We start from the raw sequence: 15,558 nt of genomic DNA, 5'->3' as shown, positions 1-15,558 counted from the left end.
TTTATATCAGATATTATATTATATTTTATATTAGATATTATATTCAAACCGTACAATTTGAGCGATTAAAGGGATGTTTACCGGAAAATTTAAATTCTTGCATTAAAATTCTGTCATTGCTCACCCTCATGTTGTTCTAAACCTCTATGACTTTCTTTCTTCTGTGAAACACAAAAGAAGATATTACAAAGAGCATTGACTTTCATGGGGAAAAAACTAAACAAAACACTTTTTTTCTCAACAAAGAAAGAAAGTCATACAAACTTGGAATAACATGAGGGTGAGTAAATTATGAAGAATTTATTTATTTATTTTTACATTTATTTTTGTTAAAAATATATAGCTTTATATTTGTAGTCTCTAAAAATAATTTGTCTGTAATGTCTTTATTTTATTGAATGGAAAAATAATATTGCAAATTCATTCATTACCATTTAAAACAGTTTGCTGTTTTTTTTACAGTTTAAAGACTGTTTGCTGTCTAGCATCTCCTTTTGGGTTCTGTGGAAGAAGGTAAGTTAATCAGGTTTGGAAAGACATAAGTGTAAAATTAGATTAAATGATGACAGAATTTCTGGGTGAACTCTTCCTTTAAAAAATTTGTATTTGTAATATGATATTTAAAATGCAACGCACTGTTTTCCCTATGAGATGTTCCAAAGACATCCCCGCTATATACTGTATGTGTGCCTATTAGTTTTAAGGCATGTTAATATTCTTCAGTACAAGAAGAAATGTAGCACTGCTACATACCATCATACTGTACATTAACCTTAGTGGGAGAGGAGAAAAACTGCAAAATGAGAACAACAGTAAACTTCACTTCTCAGACATAGGCCCAAAATTAGTGTTCTGTCAAGATATGAGGTCCCGATGTAGTCTTTGCAATGCTGACATCTGGTGGCCAAAGAAACTCACTTCAGACTGTGAGAACAGAGTACAGACAGTGAGCAGAGAGATTTTATGTGATTACCTGATTAATATTAAATACAAAAGCATAAAAGCTGTTAAACTGGCATTGTGTTTCTACTTCCAAAAAAGGTTGTGAGGCCACTGCATAGTGTCCCTGAATATGTGTGCAATCTGCAAAGCAATCTGTGTGACCAGTACAGATCGAATACCAGGAGTCATTGATTCCATATGAAATATCCAATGTGTAATTTCTCACTGATTGCAATTCAAATGACAATTACTCAGACTCATACAGGAGAGAGACTGATAGAGAGATTGAGAAAGGGAGACAGATAATGTTCTGGCTTTGTAATCTACATTGTAAATGTGTGTAACAGTAAACTTCACTTCTCAGACATAGGCCCAAAATTAGTGTTCTGTCAAGATATGAGGTCCCGATGTAGTCTTTGCAATGCTGACATCTGGTGGCCAAAGAAACTCACTTCAGACTGTGAGAACAGAGTACAGACAGTGAGCAGAGAGATTTTATGTGATTACCTGATTAATATTAAATACAAAAGCATAAAAGCTGTTAAACTGGCATTGTGTTTCTACTTCCAAAAAAGGTTGTGAGGCCACTGCATAGTGTCCCTGAATATGTGTGCAATCTGCAAAGCAATCTGTGTGACCAGTACAGATCGAATACCAGGAGTCATTGATTCCATATGAAATATCCAATGTGCAATTTCTCACTGATTGCAATTCAAATGACAATTACTCAGACTCATACAGGAGAGAGACTGATAGAGAGATTGAGAAAGGGAGACAGATAATGTTCTGGCTTTGTAATCTACATTGCTCTTCCAGGGCTTTTGTCCATCAGTACAATTCCAACCTCAGGCTGCTCCTGTAGTGACCTAAGCATAATGAATTATTCACTTCTCTTCTTTGTAATTAATGGTCTGTGCTTTCAAGTGCAGCTCTAAATGGGTATGTTGTATTGGGTCCTGTGAAACTGTTGTGCAAATCAGTCCACCATCTCACTAAAGGCCATACACAGTGGTTTCCTCATGTGGAAAATCTAATTCATAAATGCCAACTGGGAGCAGTTGCAAGGAAAATGTATTTTCTCATACAAACATATAGTGTTACGGTGAGGTTTATCATTGTAGAAGACTTTTGAACAGAATGGAGATGTGTACATTTTTCTTATTTTGCCTAAATAGCATATTTTTTTCATGTAGTACTGCCCTTGAGAGGCTAAAGAAGATAGTTACATGTTTCCCAAAAGACAAAATAAGTTAAATTTACTCTGATCTTCAAATGCAAAACGATTTCACCCCCCGCTCTATGCTTTTTCCTTCTGGAGCATCAGTGAGTGTTTGAACCTTCTGTAATAGTTGCATATGAGTCCTTCAGTTGTCCTCGGTGTGAAAAGATGGATCTTAAAATCATACATTCATTTTTGGAAAAGGTTAAAATATGCAGAAGATGCTGGAAAACCAAAGAATTTGTGGGACCTGAAGGATTTTTCTGAAGAACAGCAACTGTTCAGGACAAACAAGGAACTCATGAACAACTATCACTGAACAAAAAACAAAAACAACAACAACAACAACAACAACAAAACAGCTGTGGATCGTTCAGGTAACAACACAGTATTAAGAATGAGCGGGGTTATTTTTTTATAAATTCAACCATTATTTTCTCTTGTGGACTATATGTAAATATATTTTATGTGAAATATCTTGTTCAGGTCAGTACTAAATAAACAATAACATGCATTTTTATGATCCCTCTTATTTTGGTAAAATAATCAACATTTTGCAGATTATGAAAGGGGGATGTAAACTTTTGACCTCAACTGTATTACTTAGATAGTAAAATTGTAGTTCTGAATTTAATTAGTATAAAGAATGAAAGAAAGATTATTCAGCATTTTCAGCCAACATTACTTAAAATCTTAATTTTCCTTGCATTTCCCCCCCTGCATTACGGTAATATGAATATCAATGGGACATGTGTTTATCATAAAAATAATGTCACATAATAAAAATGCTAAAAATCATAATGGTCCTAAATTAGGCTTATATTTATGCAAAAAGTATACACACAAAGCTCATTCTGTTCACATATGCATAAATTAATAATTATATGTAAACTGTAAAATAAAAGTAAAAGCTCACAGCAGACATCCAACTGCAAATGAATCTGTATTTCCCACTCACACACATCTGACCACTGAGAATATATGAGAATCGCAGAACCAATGAATGCATCAGAGGAGACGTGAATGAGAAGAACAAAATAAAGTCAGAAATGATTAGGGAAGCACAGAAATGAGGTTTTGAGGGCTTCAGGACATCAATCACCACAGTCTGATGTTAAACAGAACCAGCAGAACCACCACACACCCTTCAACCAAAAATAACCGTTAAAACACATTCCCTGCAGCGTTTATGCTGGCGTGTGCACGCGCGTGTTTCTTGTGTGCATAAATATCTGTGTGTGTGTGTGTGTGTGTGTGTTCGAACTCGGTCGGCAGCTGACAGAATTCCCTTTTCTTTGGCGTGTTGGTCAATCCCAAAATATTAGCGAGAAGAAACCGCTCTGGATGAAATGTGAACGTTAAAACAAATTAAATGAACAATAGCAATAACTTAAATAAAAGTGCTTAAAAAAAACTATTTGTTTGGAGCCCTTTCATTAAAACAAAAGTCCGAGAGGTTGCCCAATGCGGTAAGACCGGGAAATTTCATAGCAATAATTCGAATAAGAGTCACAAATCAGGATGGAGAGTGACGGGCTCAGAAACACCTCTGCACGTCATCGTCCAGAATTCACCACCATCCCAAACACGGCCGCCCTCAAGATCCCGGCCACACGGACCTAGGCTCGCAGTCTGTCTCGGCGGCGGCAGAGTCCGACTGTTCTCTCCTCTGTCTTTCTGTCTCCCACTCCACGAAGGAGTCGAACAGGCTGGGCCAGGCCTCGTCCTCGCTGTAGTTGCTGAGGTCCTGGCCGATGCTCTGTGTGAAGTTCAGAAACATGTTCCAGGTGTCGCGAGAGATGCCGCGCACGCCGCACGGATTCTCCGACAGGAAGTCCAGCCAGTGCTCCAGCAGCGGCGGCGTGTCCAGCGTGAAGACGAGCCGCCACAGCGCGATGGCGATGGAGCGCTGCAGCGAGCGCTGGCCCTGCTCGGCGTCCAGCCCGAACTGGAAGGTGAAGCGGTAGAGATCTTTGAAACTCTCTTCTCCACGGGACTCCTCTAGCAGCATGGAGAACCGAGAGCAGATCCCTGGGATACTGTCGGCCTGGATCGCCTTACAGCCATCCACAAACTCCTTCCTGAGACACACAAGCGCAACCATATTCAATAGGGCAGGATTTGTTCAGAATTGAATTGATAATGAATCCTTATACAAAACAATTATAATTGGAATTTAGCAAAAGAATGAAATATATATATATGTGTGTGTTGTATATATAGTCAGGGAAGTTTTTGTACAGATTAGCATATACAGTGCAAATGCAATAGTTTCTGTTTTTCACCTCTGAATGTGGTTAACCAGTCCAATCACAAAATATCTTGGACCATATGTACACCTGTATTTAGCTCTGTGCACTTGTGATTGGATCATCTGAGATGTATGAAGGATTCTATTTACGTGACGTTTTACAGCTTGTGGTAATTCCAATAATTGTCACATCATAAGACTAACAAACTAGAGGAAGAGATGAAGCAAATTTCTCGATGTATCGTTGAAAAACAAAAAAAATTAAATCACTAAAAAGACAGACGAGCTCTAAGCCCCCACCGGGTCTGTATTCCTCGCGGGCCGCATTGATCTGGATCTCAGTCTCAGCAGCAATCTGGAGTTTCTGTGTGACCTCCTCTGCAGTGCGTTTCGTGTTTCCCAGCACTGTGATGAGGCTCTCGTCATCCACCAGGGAGCCCTGCGTGCTAGTTAGCCTAAACAGTAAATTATCCTCCAGTTCCTTCATTTTACGTTTATTGGCTGTGACATCCTCCAGCAGGTCAGTCCGCTCCTTCTCCAGTTCCTGACAATCCAGAAACATCACACAGTCATTTCTCACCACACACACTTTATAATTTGGCTATTACTTGTCATACACATTATTGTGATTAATGATTTATTTGCATGTTTTGTTTGTCACTTGCAGTGTAAGCTTAGCACACAAACGCATTAAAAAGTAATTTAATGCCACTGCTCAGGGACAAAATGACATAGTAAAAATATTCATATTAATATTATAATAAAATAATATTAACTTGTCTAAAATGTTCTATTGGGGCTATACAGCCCTGATCCACTTTTCATTCATGTTGATGTTTTTGGAAGCCAAACAAACCCAAAAAATAATATTGTAGTAATACACTGTTAAATCTATTGTTGTTTTCATTATTCTAAAATATTCAAATTTGATTTTGCAGTAGTAATACATTATTATCAGTATTCCCACATTTTTATTTTCGATATATTTTAAGGCGGTCCAAATAAATCCATGAACCATGAAAATATTTTTCATAATATATGAAAAAAGATTTTTTTTCTGATGACAATAAAAACATTTACATAATTATTTTTTCTTCAGACAGCACAAATTTATTAACACTTAAATACATTATTTGAAAGAAGAAGAAGTGACGTGTGGCATCAGTAGTGAACACACACATATCATGAACACACACCCAGAGCAGCCATATTGCTGCGGCACCCAGGGAGCAGTTGGGGGTTCGGTGTCTTGCTCAAGGGTCTCACCTCAGTTGTGGTATTGAGGGTGGAAGAAAGCGCTGTACATTCACTCACCCCACCCACAATTCCTGCCGGACCTGAGACTCGAACCCTCAACCTTCTGGTTACAAGTCCGAAGCTCTAACCATTAGGCCACGGCTGCAAAAAAAACTAATAAACGAATAATAATGAACTACCAAAAATAACTTGCATTATGCATTACAACACATTAAATGTATGCAGGATTTATGTACGTTTACTGTCTGCTGAATACAGAATGTAATTTAAAATAACAGTGAGCAGTGTTGGCGAAAGTTACTTTTAAAAGTAATGCATTACAATATTGTGTTACTCCCTAAAAAAGTAACTAATTATGTTACTTAGTTACTTTTTACGGAAAGTATTGCGCTACATAACTTTTGAGTTATTTTTTACATCTGGGCAGGGCTTGCTTGTTTGTTTTTAATATAAAAAGTTCTTCTTTTACAAATGTAAAGGCCTTTTTCACAACAAAAGTGGCTGAAGGCTGAAGGAAATGTAAATTAATGTCTGTACAGTAGAGGGCGCGGCTCAAACTAATTGCATGAAGAATATGATGCAGGAGAGGAAAGTTAAACACTATTCAGCAATAAAAAAAATGAAACACAAATGTGTCATTTTTGCTCAGTATGGTTGAGTTGGATCATCGAAGGTCAATAGCAAAGACATTGGTTAATAAAATGGGATTACATACATAAATTATATTTGTGTTATTTACCATTTAATTATTGCAGGTTTGTATACATATTCTGATATGCATTTGACTGTTTTTATTCATTTTGAGGTATACTGAATCTGTTTTTGTGCAGGTGAGATGAGTAAATACATTCATATTTCGTTTTGAACTACAGTAAGCATCATGTTCACACAGCACACACAATGCCTCCCACTTACTCCAGATTTCTCTCAACATGGCAACACGAGAGCTGTCAGTCACGACATGGGAAACAAAGTAACTGGCATTATTTATTTGAAAAAGTAACTCAGATATTTCCTTTTAAATTAAAAAGTAATGTGTTACTTTACTAGTTACTTAAAAAGTAATCTGATTACGTAACTCAGTCATACTTGTAATGCGTTACCCCCAACACTGACAGTGAGATTAACACATCCACAACAACATGCTGAACTAATAACTACACTTTTGTCTTGGAAATCAATATGAAAATTAAGAAAAGAGACCTCAGCAATGTTTTAGATAGCTCTAGTGAGTCATAATTTAATTTATGATAAATTTGCAGCCCTGGTACCTATTCTGGCATAGATTTTAAAATTAGTTATTTTATTTATTTTAAAATCATATTTTTTTTTCTATTTTATTTGTGTGCTTATTTAATGTTAATGACAAGAAAAACTGAACAATCACATATTCAATTGTATTTAGACTTTTTAAATGTATATAAAAATATGTTATATAAAAATATATAAAAATAGTATAATGTAAAATAGCTCGTTTAGCTTGACTTCCTGAGAGCAACATTCACCATATTCCAAAGGTTAACTGACCATTTCATTGACCAATTGTTGAAGAAAAACGACTTCATTTTTTTAACATGTTGTCTTATTTTGTACCATGTTTGTGGAAAGCATCTATAAAATAAGAAAGCTAAAGAGAATGTTAGTGCACGTCCTACTGTAAAATGTATCTTGATTAGAAACCCCCCTGCAGGTGACACTGTTGCTCAACAGATTCCCTCTATGAGGTGGTTTGGAGCTTCACCAGTGTAACCTCAATGTGTGTTTGTGTGCAGTGTAGACTTGGACTTAATGGGTTAGTTCACCCAAAAAAAAAAAATCTGTCATCACTTACCATCATGATCTTTGAAACTAAATTTAAGATTTTTTATTAAAACCTGAAAGGTTTCTGTCCCATTGAAAGTCCATGTAACAAAAACAGAGAAGATCCAAAAAGGTCATTAAGATGTCGTAAAATGAACACAAGTCAATAGAGTGGTTTAAGTCTTGTGTTGAGAGTCACTTTATATGATGAACATATTTAATTTAGGCTTGTATTTACATCTAAACAATTATTGACACAAACCTAGCGCAATTATTATGGTAAACACAGAATCTTAAACGTGTGCAGGAGATGCACGAGAACCAATGATGTTTGTTTTAGCGTGTGATGCCCATGTTTACCATATGTGAGGCGGTATGTACAGTATGTGTTTACTGTGTGTATATATGTGACATAATGTGTGTTTATATGTGAATAAAAGTCTAAATTAAATCTGCTCATTATAGAGATTTTAACTTTTCACAGGATTTAGACTTTAAACTGCTTTAAACAGGATTTAAACTGCTCGATTCATATGGATTCATTTTACGATGCTTTAGAGAGACAGAAACATGTCAATCTGTGGAAAAAGCTGTCATTTAAAATTAAATTCAATTTTTTGTCCTCTCTATACTTCACCTCAAAACATTCTGTCATCATTTACTCACCTTCACGTTGTTCCAAACCCACATACAGTAACTACTATTTTTACTTTGTTACTGTGCTTAAGTGCATTTTTCAAGTATCTGTATTTTTATTTGAGGAGCGATATAAGATTCTTGAACGACCTTCTTTCCAATTAACCTGTTGAATTGGTTCACAAATTGATACACTGAACACAGTGAAAACGATGAACGATTCACTCGCGAATCGGACTGATCCGATTGCAGCATTAGTCAACAACTCACTGATTCAACGATCCGGTCAAAAAAAAGCAGAGAACCGGGATATCGTCGGAGCTTGAATTTACCTGTGACTGATGAAACAAAGTTACTGCCTAATTTTAGTATTGATCATTGTAAAGGGAAATTATATTTAGGTCATGAATGTCTTATGACATTCTCAGTTCATTAATTGTTTGTAAACTAAATCAGCTCAGCTGTAAAAGAGTGAGCAGATTGAGCCCTTTAAAATGCTTAAATGTGGTCATTTCTGCATTTGTCACCTTCTGAAATAATGCAAACTAATGCCCATGCATCTTCTCCGCTGATGTAATGTTTCAAATTATATAAAACTATCCAAGAGAGCAAAATACACTCAGGCCAGTTCCAGTTTGCAGTTCTCTTAAAATGTTAAGGCTTTTTGCCCCATGTGATGTCTGTAGTGTATTTTTCATACTATTCGTCACCACATATTTACACAAATGTTGTTTTGCCTCATTTTTAAAATGCTATGTGGCATATTATTTCACGTTTTGCATATGTGAATTATCAGTAACTCAAATTGATATGGGGAAGTTTATTTATTTTTGCTGTATAATACGTTTTAGTAATAAAGCAAAAGCTTTCAGAACTTTCAGATCAATAGGCCTACATATTCAATCTTCTGTGGAACATAAGAGAGTACATTAAATAGAATGTTCATGCTGCTCTTCAAAGCTGCCACATACACGAAAACGCAAATAATGTTTGCAATTTGCAGCAAAAGGCAGGTTTCTCAGTGAATAATGAGATTTATCACACAAAGCTTGGTTTTCAAATGATAACATACTTATATGATAAATTTATGGTATTCCTTTGTGGAAAATGCTGTTCATTAAATGCATTAAAGTGAAACAACACTGAGAGCAAATAAAGACAGAATTTTCAGTTTTGGGTGAACTGTCCCTTTAAATATCTATATCTATTTATTTATCAAGTGGATTATCAAGTCAAAGAATACTTGCTGCTTAGAGAAGTGGAAATCCTAAAAAGATGTGTGATAAAGGATCTGTTCATTTGCATTAGGGAAAGTTGTGTAGTGATTAATTATTGTTATGATTGAATTTCATATCCCCAGTCTCCACTCAGCCTCCCTGTTGAGGCCACATTAGCGGGCAATTAAATAGTGTGTAAAAACCCGTTCCCTGTGCTGAACAGGATGTTACACAGGATGTATTCGTTCCCTCTGCTTGGTTATTCAACTGATTAGGTTATAATGAGGTTTGTGCCACAACCTCAGAGCCAGAGCAATGAGAATTGAAACCACCATTATGAAACCTGGGCTTGCATCGCAGCACAGGCCTAATGATCAATCTTTATCAAACAATGGAGATCATTGTACCTTGAAGGAACATTACAGAAAACATTAACAATCTTTAATAGTGAATGCGATGACTTGATGGTAAATTACGCCGTTAGACGCCTGCATTACTTTATAACTTTCATTATAATGTCTGAAATAGATATTTTTGTAACAATTGAGAGGGAATGAGCTCCATTTTTTATGAAGCAGAAGTAAGGATCGATAAAATAGTCAGAAGAGCTTGTGCTGTGTAGCTCAGGTAAAAAGTGAGGGATGATTAACTGGTGCTATTGCTGAGCTAATTGCTTATTGATCTTGTCTGGCAGCATGGGTGATTGTGACCTTTGAGGTTTCTGAATTTTTTCTGCTTGACTATGTAGAGGAGGTGCATTTAGATAATGTGTGCTGACAAGGAGAGCGCTGTACTCGGTTTTTGCAGTCTGGCTTCCTGTGGCCACGTCTGAGAGTCATTCTTGGAAAGTTCTCTATGGCGTTCCTGAAGCTCTTGTCTGTCAACAAAGATATCTTTTTGGAGTCAAGATGTATTCATATAAAAACCCCTGACAAGACATAAATGTGATTCAGTGTCATTTGGTGCTACAGGATTTAAGTTTAGTTTTTCAGATTTCGTTTTAATACTGCTCAAAAGTTTGGGGTCAGTAAGATTTTAAATTTTTTTGTAAAATATTTAATAGAAGTCATCTATGCTCACTGAGGCTGTATTTGTTTGATAGAAATACAGTAAAAACGGTAATATTGCGACATATTATTACAATTTTAAATAAACGTTTTCTATTTGAATATATTTAAAAATGTGATTTATTCCTGTTGTAACGGGGCTGAAAAGACGTGAGACATGCAGATCCATGTGCAAGCTTTTATTTAAAGCAGAAGAGGTCAGAAACACAGGCAGGGTCGAACAATGGCAAACAGGTATATGGCGGGCAAGACAAGAATAATCCTAGGGCTAGCGTAGGTCAACGATCGGCGAACAGAATCAAAAGGGCGAGACTAGAGGGATAAATCCAGGAAAACAGGCAAAGATCAGAAACCAAGAAAACAGACAGGGCAAGACTAGGCTAGGACTGGGAAACTAATGAGGGCTCTGTAAAGTAGCTATCACTACTGGCGATAAGCACATACAATACTCTGCGTTGAATGGTGGTGTGAGACTGATTTATATATTTTGTGTTATTGGTAGCAGCTGTGTGTGATTGGTTTCAGATGAGATTGTAATTAGTGCAATGGAGCATGGGAAATGTAGTCCAGGGTGATGTGTAACAGTCTGTGTAGTGTGAGAGTCAATGTAGTGAGCGGGTGACCTCTGGTGGTGAGTGAACGGAAGTTCATAGACTGGATTTGTGACACCTGTGATGCAAAGCTGAATTTTCAGCAGTCATTACTTCAGCCTTTAGTGTCACATGATCCTTCAGAAATCATTCCAATATGCTGATTTGCTGCTCAAGAAACATTTCTAATTACTGTCAATGTTGAAAACAGTTGTACAACTTTTTTTTTTGAAACTGTGATTTTCATCTTTTGTAAAAGTACTAATGCATTTATTGTCACTTAATTATGCTGAACACAAGTATTATTTTTGTTATAAAAAAGAGAGAAAGAATCTTACTGACCTCAAAGTTTTGCGTGGTATTTTCATAAATAAATGAATACCTGCCCTATATGCCCTATACGCAATGTTGAAAGGAAAGGAAGAATATTCTTTGAAGTAACATTCACTGATAAATCAGAAATACCAGGAATGTACATGAAGAAAGTAAAAGAGGTCTATTTTTATTTCATGTTGACTTTAACTTCCAAAATCAATAGTTTATTGTCAAGTGAGATAAATAAGATGCCTTTTCTCTTAGGGCTGCATAATTCATAAAATTAACATCACGATATGGCCTTCAGAGATTATTAAACTGCAGAAAACTGTGATTTAAATAACAAATGGTCTGCATGTGCTGTAGGCTTCAAAGTGAAGAGAAATACCAAGAAGAAAGAAAAAGAGGGATTTTTTTCTTCTGTTTGGCTTTAACTTCCAAAATCAATAGTTTATTGTCAAGTGAGATAAACGGAGGACTTTTTCTCTTAGGGCTGAACAATTAATTAAATTAACATCACAGTATGGCCTTCAGTAATTATTAAACTTCAAAAAGCTGTGATTTAAAATAAACAATGGTCTGCATGTGCCACATGCTTCAAAGTCATGAGGCGATGCCCTGTTTTGTCATCTATTAAACATACTAATAGTACACATGGGGCTCATGTTTTCAGCGGTTTCTCAGAGCAGTTTGGAATATATAAAGAATTAGTGACCTGAGCTTGATTCTTTTAAAGAAGACTCAAGTCAGGGACGCGGGAAGTAGGGGTGCTGAGGGGGCTGCAGCACCCCCTGTTTTCACATGGTTGCAAATGCAACGTCAAGTTTGTTCATTTAAATTTATTCAGTTTTAGCATGTAATAATTTATTTGTAACGATCTCTGAAATGTAAATTGTTCGTGGGCTATAATAAACCCATGTTTATCTTTATAAACATGATTAATTTTACTTGTGATGTTTTCTATATGGGATGATTAGCCTAATCCTCATGAACATGTGATGCTAGCGCGTGGTATCAGACATGAACTATACAGAATGCGAACAAGATTAACTTTAATACAAGGAGGTAATGGCGCAAAAGTGAATTTCAGATTTTTTTAAATGCCCATCCCAGCAAAAACTTTCCAAAATCGGCATCCAACACCAGCCCCAGCACGAGCACCGACATAAGTGAACCAGCTCCAGCACGAGCACGGAGACAAGTAAGCCTAGTGGACCCAGCCCAACCCCCGACATTGATCAGCTACTATCGATAATTTAAAAAATGTGATATGCAGTCAAATTTCCCAGTGTGTATATGCCACTTAAACGAGTGTTCATATCGACGCACTTGTAGTGCTTTGTGGAGTTGTCAAATGAGGTGACCCCCCCCCCCCCGTGCCCCCCTTTCATTTCACCCAACACGGACACACACAGCACCCCCAACCGAAAACATCTTCCCGCGCCTGACTCAATTACAAACAACCTTCAAGACTCCAGTTCAACTCTTTCTATTGGCACCAGGGCGGATGTCTTTTGTTCTTCTAATCTTGAGAAGCAGTAATATGAGATCTTACAGTTCAAACCATAAATTATCTGAAAAAAAAAAAAAACCTAATAAGACATTCTGACCAAATCGTATAGGCCTCATTTCATGAGATTTGTCTTGTTTTGCTGTCCATCATGTTGTCTGATAAGCATCATGAATGAATGTAAAGAGTGAAACATATACTTAGAGTGATGGATAAAAATGCTAAAAATTGTAGAAAAATACAGACAAAAAAGACACTTTATTTCCTCCACATCTGTCAGCTTTGGTTTTAGTTTAAGGTTAATCTTGTGCTGCCCTTTTCATGCCTGTCAAAGAGTTTGGGAGCGATAACCCACCAAAGACTGACACCTCCCTCAAAGACAGGTTACAAACCATTGATTCTAGCCACTCGACGAGTGGCAACGACAACCTCATTGCCATGGCAACCTGATATATCCAAATTGATTGAGCTGTAGTGTTTTCTGCTCTTACTATTTTTATAGTATATATATATAGCCTAGTATAAGATGTGAAATACATGATTGATGATTACTGCATTCATTACTTAATATTATTTATATTATTATTTATATTATCACACATCATTAACACATCCCTTCACACTGGTTTTTGCCCCTCAGCATTCAGACAGGCTCGTATAACCCCACTACTTAAGAAACCCACCTTTAACCCATCTCTTTTAGATAACTACAGACCGGTTTCCCTTCTTCCTTTCATTTCAAAAACACTTGAACGAGCTGTTTAACCAAGTGTCTGCCTTTCTCACACAGAACAACCTCCTCAACAGCAACCAGTCTGGTTTCAGAAGTGGGCATTCAACCGAGACTGCCTTGCTCCCAGTTGTTGAAGCCCTAAGACTGGCAAGAGTGGATTCCAAATCTTCATTACTTATCTTGCTGGATCTGTCCACTGCTTTTTACACGGTTAACCACCAGATCCTCCTGTCAAACCTATTGGCAAAGGTCATCTCAGGAACTGCACTCCAGTGGTTTGAGTCTTACCTCTCAGATAGGTCCTTCAAGGTATCTTGGAGAAGTGAGGTGTCCAAGTTGCAACATCTAACTACTGGGGTGCCTCAGGGCTCAGTTCTTGGACCACTTTTTTTCTCTTTCTTCATGGCATCACTAGGTTCTGTCATTCAGAAACATGGCTTTTCATATCACTGCTATGCTGATGACACTCAACTCTACCTCTCATTCCATCCTGATGATCCGACGATAGCTGCTCGCATCTCAGCTTGTCTATCAGACATTTCTTGTTGGATGAAGGACCATCACCTTCAACTTAACCTGGCCAAGACAGAACTGCTTGTGGTTCCATCAAACCCATTTTGTTTCATCACAATTTAAAAATTTTTAAGCATTACCTAATAAACTGTTCTTTTTTTTCTAATTTACCCTGTGACACCTCAGTTTTGTTTGACATTATCTGACATTCTGTGGTAAAAATTAAAGTTTTTTTTAACATTTTACATGTCTGTCTGACGTTTTAATATGCTTATAGACAAACTATAAGCGCAAATACATCAGTCAACACCACTGATAAGCATTTTCTCCTTAAAACTGCAATTTATCAAAGACTTTTCATAAAAAAAAAAAAACCTGATTCTAAATTCTTTATCCGTCAGACTTGCCTGAAGGTGAACACAAGCATGTATTTGAAATGAAAACACTATGGATTAGATTTGACATTTAAAGGGATAGTTCACCCAAAAATGAAAATGTTGTCATTACCCTCATGTACCCTCACGCTCCAAACGCATAAGACCTTAATTTGTCTTCAGAACACAAATTAATATACAGTATTTGATAAAAAGTATTCTCGTAACTTCATAATGTTACGGTTGAACCACTGCTGTCACATGGACTATTTTATCGATGTCCTTACTACCTTTCTGGGCCTTGAACGTAGTTGTGTTGCTGTCAATGGAGGGTCAGAAATCTCTCTGATTTCATCAAATATATCCTAATTTGTGTTCTGAAGAAGAACAAAGGTCTTACAAGTTTGGAACATGAGGGTAAGTAATTAATGACTGAATTTGAATTTTTTTGGTGAACTATTCCTTTAATTTGTCTATAGTATGTGACAAACATAAACAGAGACTCTGTAGATCATAGCATTAAAAGGGAAATTTTCAAGGCTGCAGTTTTTCCTGCTAAATCAAAGATGATTTTTAAGGGATACAATTAGTGACTGTAGAAGGACTTTTAAATGTGTATACGAGCAAAATAAAATAAATGAGTAGAATGAGAGTCTTACATAAAAACGTCTCAGGTTACTTATGTAACCATGTTTCCCTGAGTAGGGAACGAGACACTGCATCCTCTAGGGGTCGCTATGGGGAACGCCTCGTCGTGACCCGTGTCTGAAGCATACATTGAAAAAACACCAACTTGTTGGCCGGCGACAGCCATGACGTCACTACCGGTGCGACTATCGTATAAATAGGCGCCGGGAGCACACATCATTCACTTCTTCGTCTGAAGCTTGCGTCCGCAGCATAGCAAGAAACCTAGAGGACACAGTGTCTCGTTCCCTACTCAGGGAACCATGGTTACATAAGTAACCTGAGACTTTCCCTTTCATGGGAACTTCGAACTGCTTCCTCTAGGGGTCGCTATGGGGAACGGTATACCCACGCCACCATGCTGAGGGGAGTGCATGCCAGAACCATGGCGAGCACTAAGTACCAACTCTATCATATTGCTATGGGAGTCGCCCCTGGGACGTTAGA

At 37.0% G+C, this 15,558-nt stretch overlaps 1 protein-coding gene across 1 annotated transcript; it reads right to left on the bottom strand.

Moving 5' to 3' along the window:
- Positions 1–3,060: 3,060 nt before the first annotated feature.
- LOC107558230 (DCN1-like protein 3) lies at positions 3,061–4,361 on the bottom strand. Its single transcript, XM_016241858.1, has one exon. It carries the CDS (start codon positions 4,263–4,265, stop codon positions 3,759–3,761), a length of 507 nt encoding a protein of 168 aa, XP_016097344.1. The 5' UTR covers positions 4,266–4,361; the 3' UTR covers positions 3,061–3,758.
- Positions 4,362–15,558: the final 11,197 nt, after the last annotated feature.

The sequence above is a fragment of the Sinocyclocheilus grahami genome, unplaced genomic scaffold (assembly GCF_001515645.1).
Source record: "Sinocyclocheilus grahami isolate Dianchi unplaced genomic scaffold, SAMN03320097.WGS_v1.1 scaffold637.1, whole genome shotgun sequence".
Taxonomy (NCBI): domain Eukaryota; kingdom Metazoa; phylum Chordata; class Actinopteri; order Cypriniformes; family Cyprinidae; genus Sinocyclocheilus; species Sinocyclocheilus grahami.
The sequence above is the reverse complement of the archived record's forward strand: the minus strand, read 5'-3'. Positions and strand labels throughout refer to the sequence as shown.

What these genes read in the sequence shown, in the direction of transcription:
- LOC107558230 (XM_016241858.1), bottom strand. Translation starts at nt 4,265, where the DNA reads ATGGTTGCGCTTGTGTGTCTCAGGAAGGAGTTTGTGGATGGCTGTAAG.